This window comes from Propithecus coquereli, unplaced genomic scaffold (assembly GCF_000956105.1).
Source record: "Propithecus coquereli isolate 6110/MARCELLA unplaced genomic scaffold, Pcoq_1.0 Scaffold395, whole genome shotgun sequence".
Taxonomy (NCBI): domain Eukaryota; kingdom Metazoa; phylum Chordata; class Mammalia; order Primates; family Indriidae; genus Propithecus; species Propithecus coquereli.
In genome coordinates this window covers 73,495-90,594 of record NW_012149674.1, presented here as the reverse complement: position 1 = coordinate 90,594, position 17,100 = coordinate 73,495, and the positions used below count along the sequence as shown (strand labels likewise).

The following is a 17,100-nucleotide window of genomic DNA, read 5'->3' as shown; positions in this document are numbered from 1 at the left end:
TATTTAAAAATTTTAAAATAAAGCAAGACACAAAAGTGTTAATATATACTATATGATGTAATTTATTTAAGGTCCAGAAATTGATCTATGATGTTAGATGTCAGGACAGCAGTTGCCCTTGGGAGAGAGGAGTAACTGGAAAGAAGCAGGAAGAGGCTTCCGGGGTGCTGGTGATACTCTGTTTCTTGGCCTGGATGCTATGACGTGGATGTGTACAGTTGGTGGAATTCTTTGAGCTGTATACGCTTATGATTTGTACATTTTTCTGTATGAATGTTACAGTTCAAAAAAGACTCCAAAATTGTCAGTCGTGGACCCCAGAGCAGACCTGCAGAATCATGACCTCTGGGCGTGGGAACTGGGGACCTTGCATTATAAAAATCCCACTTTCAAGTATTTCTTCAGAACATTGCATTTTGAGAACCTTTGCAAAAGGAAGGGGATTAGGTAAATATTCTTCTGATGCCCAAGAATTCTAAAGAAATTCAAGATTTCCTTGAGTCACTTACCTTCTTCTCCCGTTAGGAAAATGCATGTCATTTTTCCAATGCTGAGACAGAAAACTAAGAAATAGAAGACATATAAAAATGTATAGTTTTATATTTAAAAATATTATACTGATGTGTCATATATACTCTAATCTATGAATATCTAGAAGAGTAGAAAACCGTTTTATTGAGGCCCTCTAAAATACGGCAGGTGCTAGGACCTAATGGAATTCAGGCAACTTGAGTAGGAGGTGAAACATCACATCATGGGGTGTGGTACAGTGTAAGCAGGTACAGAAAAGCCAGTTCTTCCACATGTAAGCTGCTTGGACTCCATTTCATCTCTCATCCTTCCATCTCCAAGATTTCGGCAGCTTTTGCACTTGCTTGTTAAACTGAAATCATGTTTCTTGCAAAGGCTATATTGGAAGGGGCAGATCGAGGTCTTGGAGAAGCTCTTGGAGGCCTTCTTGGAGGAGGCGGTCAGAGAAGAGGAGGCGGAGGCGGAGGAAATATTGGAGGGATAGTTGGAGGAATTGTGAACTTTATCAGTGAGGCTGCAGCAGCTCAGTATACTCCAGAACCACCTCCCACCCAGCAGCATTTCACCTACGTGGAGGCCTCAGAGAGTGAGGAAGTCAGGCGGTTTCGGCAACAATTTGCACAGCTGGCTGGACCAGACATGGAGGTGGGTGCCACCGACCTGATGCATATTCTCAACAAAGTCCTTTCTAAGCACAAGGATCTGAAGACCGACGGCTTTAGCCTTGACACCTGCCGGAGCATTGTGTCTGTCATGGACAGCGACACAACCGGGAAGCTGGGCTTTGAAGAATTTAAGTACCTGTGGAACAACATCAAGAAATGGCAGTGTGTTTATAAGCAGTATGACAGGGACCATTCCGGGACTCTGGGAAGTTCGCAGCTGCAGGGAGCTCTGCAGGCAGCAGGCTTCCAGCTAAACGACCACCTTTACCAGATGATCGTGCGCCGCTATGCTGATGAGGACGGAGGTATGGATTTTAACAACTTCATCAGCTGCCTGGTCCGCTTGGATGCTATGTTTCGTGCCTTCAAGTCTCTGGACAGAGATGCAGACGGCCTGATTCAGGTGTCTATCAAAGAGTGGCTGCAGCTGACCATGTATTCCTGAAGCGGGCACTGAGAGCACAAGACCCTCCCTGGAGAACAGGACTTCGGAAAGCCGTGCCATGCTGTCCGCACGGTTGCTGCTACCCTGTCCAACGGCTGTCATTTCCCGGCAAGCTCACTCCCAACCCTACATGTTTTTGATCGTGTGCTACATTTTGCTGCTTAATTAAAGCACATTTTTCATGAAAAATGTTTCGAGTGGTTTGTATTATGTATCAGTTTTTAGAGATACTGGATTTCTATAGGCATATAAACATATATCTTTGATAGAGGGTGTAGGTCAGAGTTCTAATGGAGTAGATTTTAAAAGTTTGTTGCCTATTTGGTGAATGAATTCCAAGGAGTAGAAACTTTATCATTGTTTTTATTGTTAAGAATTAAATTTTTTTTAAATCCTGTAATAAATCAAGAAAACACTCCAGAGATATTTTTTTCCCTTTAAAAAAGGTAAGGAGGGAAGTTCAAAATCGATTTTCCTCGTAATTTTACATCTGGTCTTTTCATAAAAAGCAAAAAGTGCTTTCCAGCAAACCTATTTAACCATATAGAAACAGGTTCAGAAAGTGAAATCAAACAATTTCATATAAGGGTAACATTTTTTTAAATCATGCAACAATTATCTAAAATTCTAGATTTCTTTAGTTCTGTTTCTCTAGTAAAATAAGCATATTTATAGCAATTTTGTTTTGTTTTGATATAATTTGTAAAGAGAGTCAAAGGCATTGGGGCATAAAAGAGTATACCCACAGTTCAAAAATGTCTCTAGCTGCCTTAATGAATCAAAATGATCACTCTTACACGTACTTCATACAAAATCAGGCATGCCCCGCTGATGTTAGCCAGCTCTTGTCACGTCTTGCCCTGCCTTAGAGCAAGGAAAATTCTCTTGTTCATCTTTGGAAACTGCAGGCAGGAAACAAGCTCACAAAGAAGAAAAAAAAAAAAAAGCACATACATAGTAATCAGTAAAATGGAATATAAAGCAATATAGAGAACAAATATTGCTGACTCTTGCAGTGGTTCTCAGCCCTGGCTGCAATTTAGAATCATGGGGAGAGCTCTTTAGGGATGCTAATGCTTGAATCCCACTCCAAATATGTTAAGTAAGACTCTTTAGAAGTGGGGCCTGAGGATGAATATTCTTAAAGCTCCCCAGGTGATTCTAATGAGCGGCTGAGGTTGACAGCCTTGACTGCTTTAAAGCAGGGCTGTCTTACAGTATTTTTCAAATCTGTCTCAGCCAAAACTGAGGCCCAGCGGGAGAGTCAGTGTTGTGAACATCCAGGTAGAGGGAAGACAGGAATACCAAGAAACTGCGTCCAAAAGCTGGGCTAGTTGTGCCTTTCTTGTGTTTGACTTTATGATTTTCGTTTGACTTTGTAATTTTGACTTCTCGGTTTGACTTTATAATTTTGATACGGGCTATTAGAGCAGAACAAGCAAAATCCAGAATCTTGGTGGAAGTCGACTCAGCTAGAGAGGCTGCATTTGTAGGTGCTCCGTTCCCCTGCCTGCCATTTAATTGGTCACTACCCCTTCTGCTCCTCTGGTTTTTGATTAATGCCTTCTCTATCCCAGGCTACTTTGGAGGGTCCTCCTGAGTTCGAAGATAAATTCTTCCTTCCTTTTTCGACTCACTTAGAAGAAAATTGTAGCTATGGAAATGATGTAACCAGCCTCTTAACAGCCCCCAGCTGCCTGTTGGAAATCCCCAGTGAAATGTGGAGAGGTTGGCATTTGGCCTCTGTGTTCACCATCATCGCCATCATACAATATTTATGAAACACCACCCACGTATAGTTCTGAACTGAGCCAAGCACAGAGATCCCATCCCCTTTCCTCAAGGGACTTGTAATTTAACCTGGTCTGGTATGCTACTTAGACCAGGTGTGGTTATGTAAGAACGAGGCTGCTGCCAGCAACCACACATGAGTATTAGTCTCCCTGTTTTAGATTAAGCCCAGGAATATGTTAGGCATGGATATGGGAGAGTAGCCAAGAAGGGGGAAAGCTGCCAGACATCTTTCAAGGCCTCAGAATATTAGGTTTATAATTTAACCTTTCCACAGGGTGGTTGTGGAAAGGGCAGTGAAGCAACATTTTGGTTCCTCACTTCATTGTAAATGTTTTATAAAAGTTAAGACAGTCATCTCGCAGGAGGGGTGATACAATTTCCCTTGCTCCGCAAGTTGAGGAATTACCTGCTTTTATGATTCACTTCCAGCATGTGCATGGAAAACCATCCTGAAGCTACCTAAGATTTCCTTCTATTCTCTTCAGAATTTGTGCAAAATTTGTATAAATAACCTCAGTTGTCAGGGTGGGTACTAGAAAATTCAATCCAAACTCTGGAATTTTCCAAGTAACCAAATATTTGGCGTTGTGTAGAACCGATAGCCTAATAAGGGATTGAATTTCTTAGTTTTCATCCAATATTTATTTTTGGTTTTGTTGTTGTTGTTTAGGTTTTTTGTTTGTTTGTTTGAAATAGGGTCTCACTCTGTTGCCCAGGCTAGAGTGCAATGGCATCATTGAAGCTCACTGCAACCTCAAACTCCTGGGCTCAAGTGATCCTTCTGCCTCAGCCTCCTGAGTAGCTGGGACTACAAGTGCACACTACCACATCCACCTAATTTTTCTGTTTTTTGTAGAAATGGGGTCTTGCCATGTCGCTCAGGCTTATCTTGAACGCCTGGCCTCAAGCAGTCCTCCTGCCTCAGCCTCCCAAAATGCTAGGATTATGGACATGAGCTACCATGCTCAGCTATAATCCACTAAATTCTCTAAACTGTAAAAAAGGAAAAATAACTGTGTGAAAAAAAGAAATAAATAACTGTGTGCTCTGTACCTAAAAATAGCAAAACTGCCAAAAACATTCCAAATTTGTATGTCATCTTAAAGATCACTTATTAAATATTTTTGATTAGTAGCGTATGTGTTTTTAAAAGCTGATTTATCAACCTCAGTCAGAAATCTTAGTAGTAGTATCCCAGAATTACTCATTGTGGGGACTTAAATATTTATGCAGGCACCTTTAGGGTACTGATGTTTGATGTGCTTATTGATCTTGAAGAACCTTCAGAATTACTGTTTAAAAATGTTTAAGTGTAGTAAAACAATTTATGCAACCTCATGAGAGAACTTGAAATAATAAATAAAATGAAACAATCGAATTCTAGAAAATTGTTACAATTACATATGTGAGTAGAAATTTGCTCTTAATGAGAATATTCAGGTAAACAGAACATCTCTTCCCAGATGCTTCTGGGTAACTGAGAATTTACTGCATTTTAATAATTATATTCCTTTGGATTTATAGATTATCTTTAAAGACTTAAAGACTTTCTTTTTGTTGGTTGCTGCCACATAAAATCTGAGGTCATTGATTGAGGTGATCTCTGCTCATCTGCAGAGATGATATTATTGTATCGATTATAACATAACAAAATAGTCCCTGTATTTGGGAGTTTACTATTGCAAAATGTATTCAAAACTATTTTCTTTTTTTTTTTTTTTTTTTGAGACAAAGTCTCACTATGTTGCCCGGGCTAGAGTGAGTGCCATGGCGTCAGCCTAGCTCACAGCAACCTCACACTCCTGGGCTCAAGCGATCCTCCTGCCTCAGCCTCCCGAGTAGCTGGGACTACAGGCATGCGCCACCATGCTCGGCTAATTTTTTCTATATATTTTTAGTTGGCCAATTAATTTCTTTCTAATTTTAGTAGAGACGGGGTCTCGCTCTTGCTCAGGCTGATTTCGAACTCCTGAGCTCAAACAATCCGCCCGCCTCGGCCTCCCGGAGAGCTAGGATTACAGGCGTGAGCCACCGCGCCCGGCCAAAACTATCTTCTTAAATTTTGGTAGACTTAAAAAGTTGTAAAGAGTATCTGATTCCATATGAATAAAAATGTTGAATAAATTCAACTGTGAAACAGCCCAGTGGAACTGATACCTGAGAATCAGATACATGAGAATCATCATTTATTTTTTCTGGAATTTTAAATGGGCAATATATAAACAAGTAGCGTAGAACTTCCCACTGGTCCTGGAAGCCAGTATATTGTGACTGAGCAGATGAAAGGTTCTGGGGGCCAGGAGCTCACAGTGACCCCCCCACACACACTTCCATGCTGTTCTGATCCTGCTGAGCTCCAGGACAGGGATGAGGCCCGCTGTCTGGAGTTTTGGCAAACTTTAGTCATCCTTTCTTTACGCAGTGACTAAATGCAGCTTCTTAGTTCCAACTCCGGGCTACTCTGGACTCCAGATTAGGACAGTTTATGGAGGGATTATGACCTCACTTCGAAGAGCTGTTCTCCTTTGAAATGTGGCACTGAAATATTTTGAAGTCTAGATTTTTTTATTAAGTTCATAATTCTTCCTGGGGACCCTAGTAGATTTTTAAAGGAAAGAACCACAGATTTGGTGGAATAATTTTTATAATGAAACTGATTCAAAATTTAAAAATTTAAGGAGCATATTTTGCTGTATAATTTTTATCTGTTTTTAAATATATTTTATCAAGCTATTTGCTTTAATTTGAATGATTAGTAGTCATATTACCTAAATTTTAATCACAGCTATGGCAATAGTGAGTTTTGTGACCTCAAGTGAAGCTTACATCTCAATATTTTCATTAGTAAAAATGAAGGAGTTGAATAGACGACTTATTTCTTCCAGTTTTAAATTTTATTACTCTGGATTTGGAACCTTAACAATGTATTGTTTTATTAATTCAATAATGTAATCTCCGAGAATAATTTCCATGCTGCTTTTTTTCCCTTTCGCATTACTGGGATGAAAACTTCCATATACTTTCTCATGTGACTGGTCATCAGAGGTCTGCTTCAACATTTTTTTGTCATTCAAAACCACTCCTAAATAAGACTGTTTATGAAAATTAGGGGTCCAGAATGTTACCTTGTTCTATGACTGGTGATAATATTAAGGGTCCATTACATTTCCATTTCTCCGCCTGCAAAATGAGTTATGATGCCTGGCCTGTGTTATATGTCTGGTTTGGTAGTCTAGGTAAAAATTGCATGTCTCACAGTAAAGATACAACATAAATTCAAAGGAGTATTTCTAATCATACAGACAACCTATGATTGTAACTTAAGCGTCCTTAGATCATTTTTAGATCTGTGCTTCAGAATTTCTATTCAAGACTTCTGTGTTGCTTAGTGGAAAAAGCCAGTTGCAGAAGAAATTTATCTATATTGAGTAATATAGCCATGGTTCAATAAGCTCTTCAACCTCTAAGGCTCATTAAAAAGTACATAAGAAAATTAAATGGAGGTGGCACAAGAAGGAAATTATGCGCCTTCAAACTCTGCCTTCTCTGAAACTTCTGGGGTAGTGGAATATAGGCATTGATGGTGGTGGTGTTTACCCTGGTGTATACAGTTGTCAAAACGTATCAAACTGTACATTTAAAATGGATGCATTCTGTTGAAGGTAAATGATACCTCAATGAAGTTGCTTAAAGAAAAGGAAAAAACAGCTGTTTTATAGGCTGGTATCTGGACAACAAAGGATGTCAGATGACCTGAGTTTTTGTCTCAGATATAAACCTTTCTTACTTTAGGGAAACCTTGAAACCTCTATTTCTACCTTGTTTTTGGAAAGTAAGATTAAAACACATTGACTCCCACATTAGAAAAAAATTTTTTTTCCCTGGGGCCATGGTATTTTATTATGAAAATAGAATAAAAACTTTGAAAACAAAATAATTCTAATTTAATGAAAAATGAAATATATTGACTTCTCTTCATTTAATCCACATTTTTAGAATTAATTTGTCAATATTAATTGTAACAGTAAGAACATCAACAAGTAAGATTTTCAGAAACCAACTGCAGGGTTTTGCCCAGGTTTTGCTTCACGAGGCGCTGGGCTCCAAACTAGTGTGAGTTACTAAATAAATACAACTCACATGGCAGTTAATGTGTTAAATTATTACTCCTTGTAGTTTCCACCCTGCAGGAAGATAAAGTAACCCAGTGCAAGTGATTCTTGACTTTTTGAGGCTCAGTTGCTTAGAGAAGCTGACGAAAGCTACAAAATTTTTCCCTAGAAAAATATACATAGAGAAGGTGCACACCATTTCAGGGGCTTCCCAGCCCCCGCTGCCCCACATTCATCCGTGAAACTCCAGTGAAGAATTCTTGCCTTCGTGTTTTGCAGTGAAAGTCCTGTGAACCCAGAGTGGTAGGTGAGAAAAAGGTAGCATCTTTTTGGCGCCTACGTGCTAGGCAATGGGAATACACTGCCGTGCAAAGAAAGCTTCCTTCCTTTGAGGAACTCTTGGTAACCGAAGTTTAGATGCTTAGTCACAGTTGAAGATCATATGCTTGTGGATGCCAGACATTATTTGTTAATGATCAAATTAAGTACTGCACTAGCTTTGTCGTTATTAGTTCAATAGTTTATCTGGGAATTTATCACTTGCAATTTTTGTTGCCTAAATGATGGTAACACCTGGGATGAAAGTAGTTGTTTACAGTTTTCATTCTATCTCCTTCCTTCCCTCTCTCCCCCCTCCATCTTTCTCTCCCACTCTCCACCTCATTTTTCCTGTCTCCTCTTCCTCTTTTTTCCTTTTTAGCTCTCTCTGTTCTTTCTTCCTTCAGTCCCCCCTCGATCTCCGCCCTCTCTCTCCCTTCTTTTTCTTAAGCACTCTATTTCTCCATTGTCATCCTTTCGATGTTCCTATCTAGGTGAATAGTTAATATATAGGGAAAACTCTCTATTCACTCAGCCTGGATTAGAATTATGCCTTCTTTTGCATTGCTATCATGAAATTCCTCCCGAGGTGTATCATACTAGCTGTGTTTCATTTTCATTGGCTTAGAAGTGCAGGATCTTCTGGGGCCTGAAATCCCCAAGGGGCTATCAATGTTGCCAAGTTTGCTCCAGTTGCTCCTGGTTTACCTGGAACAAAGAAAGAATGTAGCTGTGATTACTGCCTCAGTTTGCTCTTCTTCTTTCCCTTCTGTTTGCTTAGTAACTCTTTAGAACGCTTAATGACCTTTCATGTTGACCATTATGGCAAGAATGAATGCTGCAGTCCCCCCGAGGAGGAAAGTCCTGGATCCTGCCTCCCAGAGGGGCTCCCATCAAGCAAGGCTGAGCTCAAGAACCCACACTGGGTGCCCTAGGATGACTTTAAATGGTCCCAGTGATAAGAAGTGTTTATTGATGAACAGAAAATGTATTTTTCTTCCTTCTGAATTGGGAATGGATGGGCCGTTACATCTTGCCGTTACATCTCAGTGAGAACTTTTCTCCAAATAGGCTCAGTGCAGATGACGTTGAGCTGTATAGCATACCTGAATTTCACCATGTGGTATAATTAATAGTGATTCAACCATCGACCCTCCTAATTGGTTTCTCCCATCTTTTCACAGAACCATGATGGCAGTATTGACTTCCGAGAGTATGTGATCGGCCTAGCCGTCTTGTGCTACCCCGCCAACACAGAGGAGATCATCCAGGTGGCATTTAAGGTACTGTCAGCCCCACTGAAAGCATCTTGGTCTGCCTCATAAACAAGTGTTGACTCTAAGTGTATTATCTGAAAATCAGTGAATCTATTACATGAGTTTATAGATCTGCTGTGACATGTACAGGAGAATAATGTGATTAAGTCAATTGCTACTGAGAATAAAGAAAACACAAGCATTCATTTAAGCAAAAAGTCTTTGGAAGCAGCCTAGTTAACAGCATCAAGATTGAAGAGCGGGTAATTTAACAAATTAACTTAAAAAATTATTTCTTTTCAGCCTTCCCATTTTGAAGCCCCAAAGGGAGGTTTATAAATAAACACTACCTGTCACTAGTCATCCTAATTCACTATCTGGAAAGTTCTGATCTATCCTTTTTTTCTCATTCTGTATGTCAGAGATATTTTAAGTGGTATTTTCGTGATGGAATTTATTTTGTCATTGTGGTATCAGGTGAACACCGTCATAAATTCCCCAAGTTCCTACCCCATATGTCTTCCTATAGTATCACATATATTTTCACAGCAATAACAGGGATCTAAATTGGGAGCAGATGAATAAAATCCATGTCCCTGGTCTCCACAGAGCTTGATGAAAGCTTGAATTGTGAAGACCCATATTCCATTTACCACTTACAAGTGCAAAAGAAAAATATATTTCCAAAGTGTGTTTTCAGTTCTGAGAGTAAAGGTGCTTCATCTAATTAGTGTTTAAATATGATATTCCCTTTGAGTTCTATGCTTATATGGTCAACTCTCAAGTAAAACAGAAACTAGATTTCCTACTTGGCTTACGAAGCTGTGTATATTGACTCCTGTTGTGCAGACATTTATCTGGTCTCTTTGCATCTGTCCAGCAGGAGAGCTGAGGACCTTCTCTGTTCCTGTTTCCTTCTCTTGTCTCTTCCTGACTTCGTCGGAGAAGAATATCCCACTGTGACTCCAAGTTTTTTTTCACTTTTATTATCTGGAAAAACTCTTTTCCTCCAAGAGTTCTTTTTCACGTCTTAGAGGCCACCAGGGGTAGTCTGAGGAATTTCCATGTGCTCTGTCATTGACAGAAGAGCCCTGAGTTTACTTTTTATTTCAGATTGGTTTAATCTGGGTTAACTGCCAGGCTCAAGAACCTCAGTGGTTGATGCTTAGCAGATGCTTATAAGGCAAGGGCCAGACTTTTTCCAAAGTTAAAAAACCTTTAGCTTTTACAGACTTACTCATCATAAAACCTAAAATTACACACATAGCTAACTTATTCCAATCTAGATATTTCTGTTTCTGTTTTGGGATTGTATGTATAATTAGAAGTTTAGTTGGGCAAATGGTCACTTTTGGTTTACCAATGAAAGACTTGATAGAAAATTTGGCCCTTAATCACAGTAATTATTGTTTTTAAAGAAGTCATGAGATTTTCATCTAGCCTAGACCTTGGTTTGGTTGAGGGTAAGGAAGAAGGAAGGAAGGAGGACTCAACAATGTAATTAGCTTCTTTTCCAGTAAGGCAAAGTTGGTTATTTTTTAACCTTCCTTTTCAGATGTGTTTTATGTTTTGGAAATATTTTTGCATAGTTTTATTTTTCATTTAGTGGTATCCTTTTACATATAGCATCCTTTAACATCCTTTTATTTGGGTAGCACTTCATAGTTAACGTCTCATCTTTTATCTCATTTCACTTCACAGTGACCATTAGAGTTAGAATACTAGTCGGGATTCTTCAGTTGCAAGCCATAGGATAGACTCTGGCTGAGGGGTGTCAAAATGGAATTAGTTGAAAGGGCAGGGAGTAGACTCAAGGGAAAACTCAGAACCAGGCAGCTCCAGAGGTCCAGGTTGCAGGAACTACCCTACACCCTGCCTTGGGCACTGCACTTAAAATGAGCAAACTCCAACCCTGTTCTTCATCCACATTCCACGGAATGTGAATCCAAATGGTCGTGGGCCATATGCTTGATAGGAGAAACAGGATGTTTTGATTAAGAGTCCCACAGTATTCTATGCAATGGGGAGATGTCATTCCCCCAGAGGAAACTGGGCTATTAAACTTTTGACCAGGTAAACCCCAGATCATGGGGTTTACCTTAGATCTGGAAACTTTGTAGCAGGGAGTGATGAGTAGGTGAGGGAAATGGAGGGGGGAGGTGAGTGATCTGGGATAGTTGTGGCAAAGGACAAATGTAGAGGAAGTAGAAGTCTCCAGTATGGACCACATGAAGGGAGCTTACACCGAAGTGAGGGCCATTAAAGCAGCAAATCTGGCAAGAACTTAGACCGTTAAGATGAGTCGGTGGGAATTGTTTAGGAATGGAAGACCTTTGAGGAAAGTTTAGAGCCTGTCAGGAGAGAGCTGTGACTGAGTCCTGGCAGTTACTGTTTAAATTCCAAGGTGCAGAAAGAGCCCAGGATCTAAAGCTTGTGGAAACAGATGCTAATTTACTTTTCACTTTCCAGCTGTCTTATTCCCCAGTTAGGGGCTGGGTGGTAGGAAATAGACTAGGAGCCAGTGCTTTCTCAGTTGAGGGCAACAAATCCCAACCTCAAGTTATATTTTTTTTTTTACTCCTCCCTCATGGACAATTAAAACACTATCATATTTGCATATTATTCTTTTCATGATTATCACACCTCATCTCATACCTGTTTTTCTCTGTTTGTCATCTTGTATTTGGTCCGTAGAGACCTCAACAGTAGGAACCCTCGATATTATCCACCTGAATTTGGAAGCCAGATCTACCACCTGCAAGTTGTGTGACCTTAGGGAAGATATTTAACATCCTCGTGCCTCAGTTTTCTCATCTGTAATATAGGGTTGGCGGTGGCACCTGTCTGACATAACACTGTTGTGAGGGTTAAGTGAGTTAATACGTGTAAGGTGATTTGAACACTTTTGATCAGTGCCTGTAAAGAGTCAGTGCTCATATTATTAAATATTCTTGAGACCCAGAGAGGATTTTGATTATGTGATATTCATTATCTGTCACTTATTCCTATTGTGCTACTTGACTTTCAGTCTACCCCTCTCTACTGCCTATAAACATGTCCGGTCTCTCCTGTCCTAAAGACAACCTCCTTTTGTGCTTGGCCACTACCCTTTATGCCATAATTTCTTAAAAGAAGAGTCCGTACCTCTTGCCCTCACTTTTCACTTCTGTTCATCCCTTGATTCCCATTACCATCTGGCTTCTAGGTCCCTTTCTACGGCATTTTACTATCGGCGGTTACACTGTCAGAATCTCTTCCTCGTTCCTGAAAACCCTCCCTTACCTTCCAAGATGCATGCTTTCTTTCCCGTCCTCCTGTCTGACTGCTTCTTCTCAGTCTTCTCTGTCAGTTCCCCACTCACACCTCGACTATTGCTGTTCCCAGGCCTTTGCTCTACTTTGTATAATGCATTCCTCTACAGATAAGCTCAGACACACCCATAGTTTTAGTTCTTACCGGAATTCATATCTCAAGCCTCATCAGTCTCCTAACTGATATGCTGAATCTCTTACTTAATCTTGGCATCTCTAACTCAGATGTATCCTATCCAGCCCCAACTCTCCATCTCATTTGGCACTTACTTTTTTGACTGTTTTCCCACTGTTGATTAATGTAACCAGCTTTCACCCAGTTGCCCAAGCAAGGAAACCTCAGCCATCCCTGGCTCCTTCCTTTTCCTCACTACAGACCTCTCATTGGTATGCAAGTCCTGTCTTTGCTTTCTTTTTTTTTTAATGAATTCTGCCCCTCCCTATCCTTCCTACGTCTCTACCCCATACTCTTACTTGGTTTTCCTGCCTCTGATCTTATCAACCTCCTGCCCCCGATCCAGCCTCCACGCCCTGCCTCAAAGGTTCTCTCAGTTCACCTATGTTCACATTACGTAGCCTCCCAGTATAATCCTACAGGATCAGGTGAGGAGCTCTAGATCCACCATGATCTGGTTCCTGCTTGTCTCTGTCTTATAACTAGAGCACCAGGTGATCACCTGCCATTCCTTATATAGTCTGGGAACATCTCTTCATCTTCTAAGACCCAAGTCAAATGTCAACTCCTGGAAAGCCTTCTCTGAGCTCTCTGGGTAGGATTCATCATGCTCCCCAAAGAACTTCCATGTCCCTTCATGCTATAATATTTACTATCCTTATAGCCCCTACTTCAATTCTGTCTCTTTCCACCACCCAACTAGAAGTGTTGTGAGAGTAGCGGAAACCATATTCTCTTCATATACATACATATTCCTAGCCCCTGGCACAATGAATGTTTGAATTATTAAAGATTTTATTTTCTAAGATTATTTCACATCACTATTGCTCTGGAGGAGCTAATTCTTATATTTTATTTTCTTTTTCTTTCAGCTCTTTGATGTTGATGAGGATGGCTACATAACCGAGGAAGAATTTTCCACCATTCTGCAGGCTTCCCTTGGAGTGCCTGACCTTGATGTTTCTGGTCTCTTCAAGGAAATAGCCCAAGGGGACTCTATTTCCTATGGTGAGTAGGCAATTTGGCCTCCTGATTCAGTTTACAAGGAGGACATCCAGACTATGGATTGATGCTTGAGCGTGTTGTAACCCTTAATTATATTAATAATAGTAATAATGATGATGACAGTAATAATAATAGTGATAGTGGTGTAATTATAATAGTAGTATCTAATTATTGAGGACTTATGCTAGGCATTCTTCTATATATTTTATATATTAACCCATTTAATCTTTGTAGCATGCCTATTTAATCGGTATTCATTTCTTTTTTTTCTTTTTTTGGTAGAGACGGGGGTCTTGCTACAGTGTACAGGCTGGTCTCAAACTCTTGGCCTCGAGCGATCCTCCCACCTAGACCTCCCAAAGTGCTAGGATTATAGGCATGAGCCACTGCACCCAGCCTAATCAGTATCCTTAATTATTCTTATTTTACTAAGATACAAAGAATTTAAGTAATTTATCTAAGAGCATCCAGCTAAGAAGTTTCAGAGCCTGGATTCAAAAACCAAGACAGTCTGGCTTTACAGGCTGCACCCTTGACTCTGTATCTTGGTGCCTCTCATATCTGTGGCCCCTCCTCATAGGGCTTTTCCTTTCTTTTGTCAGCATGGCCATGCAAAACTGAGCAAGTTAGCTCAGTTTTATGTAACTACCATAGAGAAATATGGACTGAGATACCAACGATAATTATAGTAGCTAACACATTTATTGACGTTTATAGTTAGCAGCTTAGGTAAGCTTCCGTATCCATTGTCTCATGCCATCTTGATAGCAACCCCTGTGAGTCGGGGACTATCGTGGAGAAAGACCTGGTGGCAAAGCGGCAGGTCCATCCATCAGTGACCATCCTTCCTCCTGATGGTTCAAGGCCACACATCAAAACAAGTCGCACAGGGCTGCAGGAGGGTACGCGAGTTTCCACGTATTTCAAAGTTCAGTCGTTGAGAAACACACCTCAGTGGAGAGGCTTAGATGATTGTTTCCCTGCCTTGGGTTTGATGTGGTCATGGGTGTCAGGCTGGCTTATCTTTCCCAGTCTTTCCTCCCAAGCTGGAGGGGTATTCCTCTTTAATTACTTTTCCCTGATGGTGTTCAGAGACTTTCATGGGGTACGGAAAGTAGATCACATACTTCTTCTCTTACTCTCTGTTTTTAATTACTGTCATTTGGGCTGCCCTGTGTTTTATTTTAGGTAATTAAATGCCTAGGGCACTTAATCTATTAAGTTCATTTAAAAAAATAGAAAGGATAACATGGGAAAAGTATATAGGCTGAGATAAAACTTATGAGTCATAAAGCCATGTGTGCTAATTCTTCTCTGACCATTTGCCTTCCAGTAAGTAAGATATTACTCTGAACTACCAAATTTCATAAAATTATTGGGATAACTATTTCAATGGAAGCTAATACTAAAAATGATTTTTAAGTAGCCATAATTTTACCTGTCAATTTAAATAATTTTTTAGGGAAATCTTTATTTTTTGAAGTTTAACCTCTTTATTTTCGGAATTCATAGAATCTCTCCCTTTCCCCAATATTATGTAAGTCTGCTTCTTTTACAGGAATGTTTGAGGTATTTAAGTATAATTCTACTAAAACAAAAAAAATAGGTATTGACATGCATCATGAATGTGACCATTTAAATTGGTTAAATGCGATCCTTTAAATTGTTTTCATTCCTGGTTTCCCATTAGCCAAAGTAATGCTCAAATTCCACTTAGAGACAATCATAGCAATTCTAGAAAGGAGTTACTCTTCAAAGCCATTGACATTCCAACAGAGGATCTTGATCTTTTGAACAGAGCACAAGTCTCGAAATTACTGTTCTTGGTTTTAGTAGATCAACTGTCGCGCTCACTTAATCTTAGAAGTCACTCGAGTCCTCTGTGTCTTCATCATTGAAATAGACTCATGCAAATGAACCTTTGTTTTGGATGTTAAGAAAGAACAATTAATAGCTTGCCTGATTTGGAAATATAAAGTGGTCTATTAATGCAAAATAATGTTGCAATTGCAAAGAATAGTTTGGGCTCAATCTGGTGACTTCCTCATCACTAAGACCTATTTTTATCTTCCAGAGTTATTAGGTAGTCTAATGTGTCGTGAAGAAGACTCTTGGTTATCAGAGGATTTTTGAAAAGTAAATGGATAGAAATAGGATATTGAGTGAAAATCCTTCTGTGATTAAAGCCAAAAAGCAAGCTGATGCAAAGACCAGGTTCCCTCCATTGTAATAAGCTCAATAATGTTTCTCTACCCCAAAAGCAGAGGGTAGAGAAACTTCAAAATTGAGGGCAGTATCATGTTTCAGGAATTCCAGGTTATTGGACTGTTGAGATTCAAATCCTGGTAGTTAACTTAGTAAAAGCCTTCATGTACATATCCCTGAAATCTGCCTCTATCTCAGTTCCTAAATCTAAAACACTTGAGATAAAAAGAAGTCCTCTACTCAGAGATCTTACAATGTGATTATTATACATTGTACAATTTCCTAGCCATTATTGATTACAAGTCAGGGCTCAGCTTTTTGCAATAACTGCATTTTTCAGTAACAGTTAAGGGCTAAAGTAGTTTTAAAAGCCAGTCATTGAAAGTCCTGGGTAATAGAATTTTTTACAACAAAAATACAAAAAACTGAAGAAAACATAAATACAGAGCACAATGAAGTTTTATAAAGTGAACACCTGTGTTACTACCGAGAAATAGAGCTTTTCCAGAACGCCGGAAACCCCTGCGTGCCCTTTCCCAACCACAGCCCCTCCCTCTCTCTTAAAGGAGGGGACTGCTATCTTGACTTAGCAAGGAATCTCTGCCTTGCTTTCCTTAGCATTTTACCACAAATGTACGCATCTTTAAATGTTATATTTTAGTTTTGTCTAAGTTTTTGAACTTTATAGAAATGGATTGATACAATATGTGTTCTTTTGTATCTGGCTTTTTCCATTCGACCTATGGCTTTAAGATCCATCCGCATTGTTACTTCATTTTCATTGCTATATAGCATCATGTTCCATGAATATGCCACGTTTTAGTTATCCATCTCTACTGTTGATACACATTTGAGTTGTTTTCGTTTTTAACCTTTTATGAGTAATGTTGCTGTGAACATTCTCATACTTGTCTCTCAGAACACGGTATGCACAAATTTCTCTAGGTTATATACCTCGGAATAAGATGAATGGGTCATAGAGTATACACATCTTCAACTTGACTAGATAAAGGAAAAACTACCTTCCAAAGTGGTTGTACAATTTATATTTCCATCAGCAATTTTATGAGTAACAGAATTTTGTAATAACTGTGTTATTAGGGTCTTTCGTTAATCTGCATCATGCCAAAAGAAGATTCACCCCAATTTATTGGATTTTTTTCCTCCTTTTCTAGAGGAATTTCAAAGATTTGCCCTCAAGCATCCAGAGTATGCTAAGATATTTACAACATACTTAGACCTTCAGACCTGCCATGTGTTCTCACTCCCAAAAGAAGTCCAGA

At 39.5% G+C, this 17,100-nt stretch overlaps 2 protein-coding genes across 2 annotated transcripts in view; both read left to right on the top strand.

Annotated features, from left to right (window-relative positions):
• Positions 1 to 17,100, top strand: part of LPCAT2 (lysophosphatidylcholine acyltransferase 2) — a gene marked incomplete at its 3' end in the record, with an annotated part of 161,541 nt that overhangs the window by 80,119 nt on the left and 64,322 nt on the right. Inside the window, exons 10-12 of the mRNA XM_012652655.1 lie at positions 9,050 to 9,148; positions 13,480 to 13,615; positions 16,993 to 17,093. Coding sequence (XP_012508109.1) covers positions 9,050 to 9,148; positions 13,480 to 13,615; positions 16,993 to 17,093 — 336 coding nt within the window. The remainder of the gene's footprint in view (positions 1 to 9,049; positions 9,149 to 13,479; positions 13,616 to 16,992; positions 17,094 to 17,100) is intronic.
• Positions 807 to 1,824, top strand: CAPNS2 (calpain, small subunit 2). The gene has a single exon (XM_012652664.1). It carries the CDS (start codon positions 892 to 894, stop codon positions 1,639 to 1,641), a length of 750 nt encoding a protein of 249 aa, XP_012508118.1. The 5' UTR covers positions 807 to 891; the 3' UTR covers positions 1,642 to 1,824.

What these genes read in the sequence shown, in the direction of transcription:
- CAPNS2 (XM_012652664.1), top strand. Translation starts at nt 892, where the DNA reads ATGTTTCTTGCAAAGGCTATATTGGAAGGGGCAGATCGAGGTCTTGGA.